Source organism: Rhincodon typus, chromosome 29, assembly GCF_021869965.1.
Source record: "Rhincodon typus isolate 14 chromosome 29, sRhiTyp1.1, whole genome shotgun sequence".
Classification (NCBI taxonomy): Eukaryota; Metazoa; Chordata; class Chondrichthyes; order Orectolobiformes; family Rhincodontidae; genus Rhincodon; species Rhincodon typus.
This window is the reverse complement of record NC_063360.1, coordinates 26,737,307-26,747,938: the sequence shown is the minus strand read 5'-3', so window position 1 is coordinate 26,747,938 and position 10,632 is coordinate 26,737,307. Positions and strand designations below refer to the sequence as shown.

The window sequence follows — 10,632 nt, the reverse complement described above, 5'->3', positions numbered from 1 at the left end:
CTTAAACATAACAGATAGATCTGTTATGTTTAAGCATCTGCTCACCTTGCATCCTTCACCCACATTCTGCAACTGTTTGTTATCTGTTTTTAACCATTTTACTTGATTATTAAATTGGCAAGTTAATGTGTACTTTCCATCGATAAGCTCCATCTAAGAAATGACTATCCAGCATTCTATGTGCTATGCGGTGGAGGTTAGATAGACCTTAGGTTTAGGGTAAAAGTTCAGCACAACATCGTGGGCCGAAGGGACGGTACTGTGCTGTACTGTTCTATGTTCTATTTCATGCATTTAGGCAGACTCCAAGAAATATTTTACCTGGTGTTTCTTAAAGAGTAGAAAATGATGCACACTGTCAAGGAAGGTTTTGCATTCTCACTACAGGTTTATGAAGAAATCATGTTGACCACAGCAAAGTTGATGCCAAAACAGCAGAGTTGTTAGACAGAGAAAATGGCTGAGAAGCTAAGAGTTTCCTTTGATAAGGGTGTGGATTCGGGTAGTCTAAACTTCATCAGCACAAACCATTGCACATTAATCAGGTGTGGGATTTGTTGGTTACTCCTCATATATAATACTTCTGATTATAACAATGAAACTTTAATTTTAAATGTACCAATAGGACAAAGAAAGACCATCTTTCTGATCAGTCAGTCATTTAGATTTTTCAGTAACCCGAAAACATTACTTCCATCGTGCTCACATATTAAATTTCACACAAACACTGATGTTTTCCTTTGATCTATAATGACACATCAACCAAGATCCACTAGCTTCCTATAAAAGTGTTGCACCAATTAGTTGACTGCTTTAAAAAGTTCAAAACAACTCAACAGAAGGATTATGATTACCTTATCCAGAGTCATATCTGGCAAGTTATCAGCAAGCTCACTAGGTGAGCTGCCCTCACTTTCATGCTCGGAGATTGGATCGGATGCTTCATAACCATAAAGTGCTAGAAGTTCTTCGAAAGGCACATCACTTTCCTGTAAATGCAATTAAAATTAGCTTTCTTGCATCTTGGTTCATTGTTTTTCCTAATTCCTTTGAACATAAATAGACAACTGTTAAGAAGACATGTGGCAACAGAGTAATGAAGCTATAAAAGGCAAGACTAGATGAAATCACATTACTAGTCTCCACGAGATAATTTTGCTGAAATCACCTATGCTTAATTCAATTTTTTTGTTAATTAGTTTTTAACTCAATCTCACTTTGTTGTGTTACCATCTTTTAATTAAGAATTTAAGTTAAATATTGGTCTTTAGGTTAGTTTAAGGGTGTTTGAGTACAAGGAATAAGGTAAGGTCCTTAGCATATATTGAATATTCTTTAAACTAGAGAAAGTAAACAAATAGAGGGTAATTTATGGTTAAGGCATGGCAAGGCAGCTTGGCTCAGTGGAATGCTCCTCCTGTGCGATTTATGAAGTCTGGGGCATTTCCAGTGTCCAGGGTGACCACAAGTGCATGAACTGTCTCCAGCTGCAGCTACTGAAAATCTGCGTTTCGGATCTGGAGTAGCAGCTAATATAACAGTGGAGAATACACAAGGTTGAGGCCTACGTAGATAGCTTGTGCATTGAGGTGGCCACACCACAGGTAAAGAGTGCACAGGTTGAAAAGGAATTGGGTGACTGGCAAAGTAAAAGTACCAGGTAGATAATGCAGGAATCCCATCTTGCCAACGCCCATGTCTCAATGTTGAAGCGGGTAGTTTCTCAGCAGAATGCAACAAGAGCCAAGACTGTAGCACCAGGAGCAACTCAACAGCACAGAGGAAGAAAAATGTGGAAGAATGGTAGGACGAGGGGATTCTATCATAATGGGTGCAGACAGATTATTGGTTCCATAGTGTAGTGGTTATCACATCTGCTTCACACACAGAGGGTCCTGGGTTCAAGCCCCAGTGGAACCACTTCTCATTTAAGGCAGCACGGTGGCTCAGTGGTTGACACTGCTGCCTCACAGCACCAGGGACCCGGGTTTGATTCCACCCTTGGGTGACTGTCTGTGTGGAGTTTGCACATTTTCCCCGTGTCTGCGTGGGTTCCACCGGGTGCTCCGGTTTCCTCCCACAGTCCAAAGATGTGCGGGCTAGGTGGATTGGCCACACTAAATTGCCCATAGTGTTCAGGGATGAGTAGATTAGGTGGGTTATAGGGGGATGGGGTCTGGGTGGGATGTTCTGAGGTTCGGTGTGGACTTGTTGGGCCGAAGGGCCTGTTTCCACAGTGTAGGGGTTCTTTGATTTATGTTCTATGATCTAGATGTTTCTGACAAGTGACAACAGGATGGTATGCTGTCTTCCTCATTCCAGGGTCAGGATATCACTGAACAATTACAGAACATTCTGAAGGGGAGAGACAGCAGTCAGAGCTTGTGGTCCATATCAGTAACAAGAGAGATGAGATCCATAGGCAGAATATAGGGAGGTAGGAAGTAAATAAAAACACTGGACTTCAAATGATTGCAGTCTTAGATTACAACCAGTGACACATGCTAGTAACGTCAGGGACAGAAGAATAGCTTGGTTCAGTGAGTAGTTGGAGGGATGGTGCAAGAGTGAGGGATTTACATTCTTGAGGCCTTGGGACCAATTCTGAGGAAGTTGGGACCTGTATAGGCTGGACAGTTTGCATCCCAACAGGACCAGGACAGATATCCTCACAAGTGCATTTGCCAGTACTGTGGGAGAGATTTTAAACGAGTGGCAGGGAAAGAGAAACCTAAGCGTGCAGACACGACTGCCATGGAAATCAGAGATAGAAAAGTGAGGAAACAAGAACTAGCAGCAAATCAAATGTGTAAAAATGTCAAAAAGTTGCATCTAAATATACCAAATCTGAGTGCACAGAGCAGTAGTGATAGGTCAGATGAATTAACAATGGAAATAATTATAAACATGACAATCAGATTCTGATTTTGGAGATATGGCAGCTGGATGGCTACGAACTGAACATGCAAAAGAATTCAATCTTTGGGAAGGACAGGAGTTGAAAAATATGGTGATGTGGCATTGTTAGTGAAAGGTGAAATCAATGCAAAGAAAACATATTGGCACAGGAAACCTAGGCATAGAATCAATCCAGTTGGAGCGAAGAAACAACAAGGGGCATATGACAAAAATGGGAGTTCGCTGTAGGGCTCCAAACAGTAATGGTAAGTTAAAGGATGACATTGAACAGGAAATCAGAGATGCATGCTAAGGTGTTACAGCAATCATGGGTTACTTTAACCTACTTATAAAAGAGTGGGCAAACCACATTAGCAATAGCACTACGACAGATTAATTGATGGAATGTATACAAGATGATTCTTTTAAACCAGTGCACTGAAGAACCAACTAGATGTTACGAGACAGAAAATGCAAGCCAAACCAAATCAGCCTCACTATCACTTGAATTTAAAACATTCAAATGATCCTCAAAATTGCTCAATTGTTCCTAACCAGACATTACAAAGAACAGATCTTGGACACGAAGTTTGTAACTTAGACAAAAATTAACAATTTATTATTCAGAATGTAACTTTGGCAGAACACAGATAAACTACAGGGCACTCCAATTAATATCTACAATCTAAGCCCAACCTTCTCTGAACATGAACCCCTACTTTCATACCGACAGACAGACTTAGTTAAGAGATAAATTTTTTAAAAATCTTAAGTTGCCGGTTTGATAACCATTTCAAAAATGAATACCAGGCTATCATGAAATCTTTGCACATTGTAAGACAGGCATGAAAAACTGGAATTATAAAGCTTACTTCAGTAATGACAATCATAAGATCAGTGGACTATCACAAATACCCACTAGGTTCACTACTAAACTTTACAGAACTAAATCTGCCTAAATTGTATCTGGTCTGGCCTACACATGACTCTAGACCACTGCAATGTGGGTGATTCTTAACTCCTACCTGAAATGGCCTGGCAAAACATTCACCTATATCTCCACGGCAAAAATACTGGCACTGCCAGCCAAGCCTACATCCCATGAATAAATAAATTATTGGATGGTTCCCTTTTTAGTGCAAAAAAGACAAAAAGACAATTATTCAGAGGATACCATTGTTGTCTGCTAGCAATTAGATTGGTGACTGGCATGCTGAACATCTAGGGAATTCCTCTACCCACCATCAATTATCAATACAAACAGATTTGTTTTAAATTTCAACAAATTCCACAGTTCATTTTTGCCAAATACATCTTGCAAATACAACACAGTCATGCACAAGTGATTTGCATTGCTTGGAGGTTGGAAAATGGCAGAAAAGCAGAAACAATGGCAAAATATTGCAGCAATTTTATATGTTATACAGGTGACATTAATAAATATCTAATTACCAAACAAGACCAGATATGTAACTTATACCTAAATGACATTTGGGACTTAAAAGTCAGAAAATTCCTAAGATGAGTTTACCCTTTCCAGATCCTCAAATGATTTATCGGCCTCAGGCGTTTCCTCCTCTTCCTGAGATGGGTAATTGTGAGACAGGATATCGGCCAAATTGAATCTGTGATCTGCTGAGCCCATTGAGCCAGCTAAAAGTCAAAAGTCAAATTTAACAATTACACATTCTTTTGCACACATTAGTAGAGAGAAAAAAGAAATAAACAAGGCAACAAGATTTAGAACTGATTGATTTAGAGCAGTAATCTAAGCTCTCAGTTTTATGGGTATTCATGTAGGGTGACTCCACAATTCTCAAGAATGAAATTAGGAAATTATTAAAAAACGTAAAGATTTGATACGGAGGGGTAATTTTGCTGAACTTGAATCTCGATGCATGGGGAAATGAATGGTGTTGGAAAGTAGATTGAAAACTTTACTTTGCTGGAGTTTTCTAAACTTTCTTCTTTAGCTTGGGTCTTTTTTGCTTTAATTTTTTTTACACAAAACACTTTCGTTGTTTAATAAACTTTGCAGCTTCATGTGACTGTTTCACTGACTGACCATCCCATTAACAAAAATAAAGATGTATCAAGCCAGATTTCATCTGATTTGTCCAGTAATACCATCAGCTGGGATCATTAAAATATCTCAAGAAATAATCTACAGGTTTGGTTTCTTCTCACTTGGAGAAAGCAAGCTGAGGGATGACCCTAATAGATATTTTTAAAATTATGGAATGATTTTATAATTACAGAGAAATTATCCCTCTCATGGGAGAATAGTATAACAGGATGACAACACACGACAGTCCCCAAGAAATTCAACAGGGAATTTAAAGAATCACCTAAAGAATGGTGATAATGTGCAAGTTACTACCATAAAAAGTGCTTGGAGTGAGTCATGTCAATGCATTTCAGGGGAAGCCAGGCAAACATATGAGGAAGGAAGAAATAGAGGGTTATAATGATAGAGATGATGAAAGATGGGAGGCTTGAATACAGCATAAATGGGGGAGACAATGGCCTAGTGATATTATTGCTGGACTGTTAATCCAGAGACCCAGGTAATGTCCCAAGGATCCAGGTTTGAATCCCACCATGGCAGGTGGTGGAATTTGTATTCAATTTAAAAAAAATACTGTAATTAAGAGTCTAATAATGACCATGAATCCAGGGTTGACAGTTGGAAAAACCCATTTGGGTCATGAATGTCCTTCAGGGAAGGAAACTGCCATCCTTACCTGGTCTGCCTACATGTGACTCCCAACCGACAGCATTGTGGCTGACTCTTAATTGTCCACTGGACAATTTTGGATGCGCAATAAATACTGCCTAGCCAGTGACACCCTCATCCCGTGAATGAATTAAAATGGAAAGCATCAGCTGGTTGGGCTAAATTGCCTGTTTCTGTGCTACGTAATCCTATGTAAAATTGCAAATAAGCTTGCATATGCAATTGTACAATGAGGGCTTTAAACTAAACAATAAGGCATCAAGTTTAAGTAGATGTAGCACATCAAGGGGTAAAGTCAAAGTAGGAAGATATTCATAGAATGCTTTTGAGATAGTTTCACAGTCCACTGTGGAACCAACCAGAAAGCAGGTTATATTAACTTTGGTACTATGTACAAACCAGATTAATTAATGAGCTTAAAGCAAAGGCACCCTCGTCACAGCAACTATATTATGACTGAATTTTGTAATCAATTTGAAAGGTAGAAGAGTAGATCTAAAATTGCTATTTTAACTCAAATAAGGGTAACTACTTGGACATGAAAAATGAAATAAACTGAAGTACCATTTTGGAAAATGGATCAGTAGAAATGCAGTGGCAGATATTTAAGGGGATATTTCAGAATACTTAAGAATGGGAAATTAATAGCAGATAATAAGGAAACAGCAAGTGAAATGAACAAATACTTTGCTTGCCTTCACTACAGAGAATCTGAATTTAATGTTGTCGTTTTTACTGTTGGTTTAACATCAAAGTTATTAGGGCTAAAATTTAATTGAGCGTCAGGAGGTTCATATTAACGTTGTTTACAGTACTGCAGTACCCTATTTGACCTGATCGGCACCATTTTTGAGTACTGTTTCAGCATTCTGAATGGCCGTTTCCTTCCTCATGGCAACTCTAACCGAAGTCTTCACCACGGATCCCCTGCCCACTAAGCCACCGGATTGCCTACCACCAGAAACCATCCCCCTTGACGCGACAGAGTTGGTCTGCAGCTCAAGAGCAACCACTCCCGGCTTGCAAAGGGAGGATGTAAATGCGTGGAGATGGCTCAGAGCAGGAGGAAACTGATACATGGAATTAGTGGTTTATCTTATGAAGATAGGTTGGACACACTGGGCCCATTTCCCCTGGAGTCTTGAAGAATGATAGATGACTTGATTGAAGTGCATAAGATCCTGAATGCTCTTGACATAGTGGACATGGAGAGGATGCTTCCTTTTGCTGCGTCAGTCCAGAACTAGGGGGCACTGCTTAAAAATTAGTGGTTGCCCTTCTAGGATAGAGATGAAATTTTTTCTCCCCTCAGAGAGTTGTGTGACTTTGAAACTCTGTGTCTCAGAAAGGGCTGGAAGCAAGGTCACTTCATAATTTTCAGGAGGAGGCTGATTTATTACCTTTGTCTATCAAAAATTTACAGTTGTTGGGTTTGGATGGCAATGTGGAATTTCAAACACAGATTAGCCATGAGCATATTAAGTGTTAGAGCAGGCTCGAGGGGCCAAATAGCCTACTTTTGCTCCTAATACATATGTATGTTTATATGCCCCTCGATACTATTCTTTGCCATAATTTCTGTCACCATCTTACTCCCATAATTATTAGGCTAGATGCATCTTTCTCTGAAGGATATGATGGTGATCCTGTTAAAACTATGAAGTGTCATAATTCACTAGTTCTTACCTAGAGGAGTCACAAGTGGTGGTACGTCTATAATATGTTAGTTAAAGTACAGCATTCTAGAACTAGACGTTCTCTGTTTCAATACTCATTATACTGGGATGACTTTGACCAAAGCCAAGAACATATTTTGACTTGTGAGAATAGTGCATTGTACTTCTTTATCTTCTTCAACCTATCTCAGCACTTCATGCAATGAACTATTCCATTCTCCTTCCAAAGTGTTTTCTCCATAGTCAGATTCATGACTGTCCTGTGGTAGCTCTATTCTCACCTATTTTAGACACTGTATCTACTGCAATGGCTTCTCTTTCTCACAACCCATCACTCCCACAGATCACTGTTTTTCCTTATTTGTCTGGCACAATTCAGTCCAAGACAGTAGATTTCACAGGTGGTGTCCTCAATACCCAACTTTATTTCTCTCCTTTTCTGATGAAGGGTCTAGGCCCGAAACGTCAGCCTTTCTGCTCCTATGATGCTGCTTGGCCTGCTGTGTTCATCCAGCTCTGCACCTTGTTGTCTCGGATTCTCCAGCATCTGCAGTTCCTACTATCTCTATTTCTCTCCTGTTTCCTTTAACACACACAAATCTTTCTGCACTGCTTGTTTGCCTAATTAACATCAACTTATTTGCCCTTGTGGGAGAGTCTAGGACCATACAGCATAATCTTAGAATATGGGGTCAAACATTTAATTCTGCAATTCTGGTCTCCCTCTTATAGGAAGGATGTTGTGAAACTAGAAAAGGTTCAGAAAAAACTTATGAGAATGTTGCCAGGATTGGAGGGTTTGAGCAATAGGGAAAGGCTGTGGCTATTTTCCCCAGAGCATTGGAGGCTCACGGTTGACCTTATAAAGGCTTATAAAATCACGAAGGGCATGTATAGGGTAACTAGGCAAGATCTTTTCCCTGGGGTGGCAAGTCCAAAACTAGAGGCATAGGTTTAAAGGCGAGAGGGGAAAGATATAAAAGGGACCTAACGGGCAACATTTTCACGCAGAGGGTGATGCCTGTATGGAATGAGCTGTGAGAGGAAGTGGTGGAGGTGGGTATGATTACAACATTTAAAAGGAATCTGAATGGGTATGTGAACAGGAAGGGTTAGAGGGATATGGGCCAAATGCTGGCAAATGGGACTGGATTTGTACAAGATATCTGGTCAGCAGGGACGAGTTGGATCGAAGGGTCTGTTTCCGTACTGTACATTTCTATGACTCTATAACAGAGATAAAGAGGAATTTCTTCTCAGAGGGTTGTCAATCTGTGAAAGTCCTTATTGCAAAGGACTGCTGAGGCTGGGTCATTAAATATATTGAAGGTTGAGACAAAGTTTTAGCAGTAAGGGAAACAAAAGCCATGGGAAAAGGCTGGAAGGTGGAGCTGAGGATGATCAAATTAGCCATAATCTCATTGAACGGCAGTGGAACACAGTACAGCTGAATTAACTACTTCTGCTCTTACATCTCATGGTTCGTAAGATAACCTTATTTCAATATTTAATGGATTCCTTGCATTCTTTTCAAAAAATTATAATCAAATAACAAATATTTTTATAGCTTGGAATTTCTAATAGAAATAAGAACTAGCTTTTGTTTTGTGAGATTTATGTTTTTCCTATTACCATCAAATTGTATGTTTTTTCATTATAATAAACTTGCATGTGTTTAAAACTTAAATACTCTAATTCATTTTCTGTACTGAAATACTCCGAATCCAACTCCTAATCCCTTTTGGTGGGGGAATAGTTACTCATGAGCTTCAATGGGATCCTCATAATATTCAGGAAAATTACAAACTAGCTTAAAAACTACCTCTAGATTTCAATATGAGGAAAAGGGTAAAATTCTTGGCTTGGATTGTTCCTTTGCGTGGAGGCAGTTTAGATCCAGTGGACTCAGATTCATGACCTTATGGCTAGGTCCATCTAGCTGAAATTGAGAGGAATTCATCAGGAAGCTTAGGTGATCATGATAGCTACAGGTATGGAATTAGGATTGTAATACAGCCCTGGTGAACAACAGAGGGAACAACACAGAGGGAACAACAGGACTATCCAGAGATTTCTCTAGAATTTGGATTAAAATCTGGGTATTTAGTCTAAAATTTTGGAAATTTTTGGCTTTTGGCTGCTTAATGATTTTAAGAAGTTATAACTTCATAATAATATTCTTGCATATTGCTAAAAGGTCTCACTTTGTTGAAGTTTTTTGCCTTGCACACATCAGGACAATTCACAAGGATACCAATAAAGCAGAAAACAAATAAAATCCCAACAAGAAAGACATTTTAAAAAGTTTCAATGAAATGTTTTTCGGTAATACTCTAGTTCTATGTAATCAAATGACTAATTATATTTCTCTTCAAAATGATTATGAACTGGGGGGGGGGACAATAAACAGCAATACTGTTAATCCTCCTCTATATGCTATTTAATGTAAATGCCAGAAGTCGAATAACTTTACAAATATTTTCAGATTTCTGAATGATCTAACTCTATAATTACAAAGGACACATTCCACAGCATTGATATCATCAGAGCAGTGTGGCAGGTAGAAAAAGATTCCATTGAATAAAGTTCTGAGATCAGCAATACAGTGACTTTTACATTTTAAAAAGTATTAACTAAAATACAATAGCTGTACTTCTTGACAAACCGAATTACAACAATCCCTATTAAGTCGCAACTGTTCTTAAAAAAGTTAACATATTATACCTCCTCCAGACTGAAGCCTGTTTTCTAAGGAACATAGATCCTGTGTTCGATATAACACCACACGTGGACTCTGTCTACCAACAGAGGCCTAAAAATAATAAAAAAAAGATTAGCTTTGTCCAAAATAAAACTGTCCAGTCTTAGAAAAATTTTAGCTTAGATTTTATCATCGACATTGAAATAAGGACACAGCCGCAGCCCTCAAAGAAAGCTGCCCATAAAGATCCAGGACTCTGTTGTATGATTTTCCCATTTCCTGATGGCAGTTTAAACCTGACACCAAGATGAAGGGATGAATTGGCATGCAGCAGCAGTGATGTTATCAAGGAGGTAATCAGCTAATCACAGTGAAACACTCTCCCAAGCAGCAAGTGGAATGCATTTAACATCCTTAATATCTCATCTTAAATTCCAGATAACAGAACAACTGAATGTGAATATTTTAGCTTATACGTTAAATTAATGATAACAAATTCTACATCAATATAAAATAATTCAAAGAAATTTGACATTCTATAAAGTTCACTCCTGAAGGCCAGAAAAGGTGTTTAATAGTATGCTATTAAAAACCCAGTTACACCTCAACAAGTTGTAATT

The 10,632-nt window shown here is 38.8% G+C and overlaps 1 protein-coding gene and 1 non-coding gene across 2 annotated transcripts in view; one reads left to right on the top strand and one right to left on the bottom strand.

Moving 5' to 3' along the window:
• Positions 1 to 10,119, bottom strand: part of LOC109910447 (mesoderm induction early response protein 2-like) — a 59,856-nt gene extending 49,737 nt beyond the window's left edge. Inside the window, exons 1-3 of the mRNA XM_020509635.2 lie at positions 10,036 to 10,119; positions 4,430 to 4,551; positions 855 to 989 (exon numbers count right to left, since the gene is read on the bottom strand). Of these exons, the coding sequence (XP_020365224.1) occupies positions 855 to 989; positions 4,430 to 4,543 (249 nt within the window). The 5' untranslated portion in view covers positions 4,544 to 4,551; positions 10,036 to 10,119. The remainder of the gene's footprint in view (positions 1 to 854; positions 990 to 4,429; positions 4,552 to 10,035) is intronic.
• trnav-cac lies at positions 1,848 to 1,920 on the top strand. Its single transcript has one exon. It is a non-coding gene; the product is annotated as a tRNA-Val (tRNA).
• Positions 10,120 to 10,632: the final 513 nt, after the last annotated feature.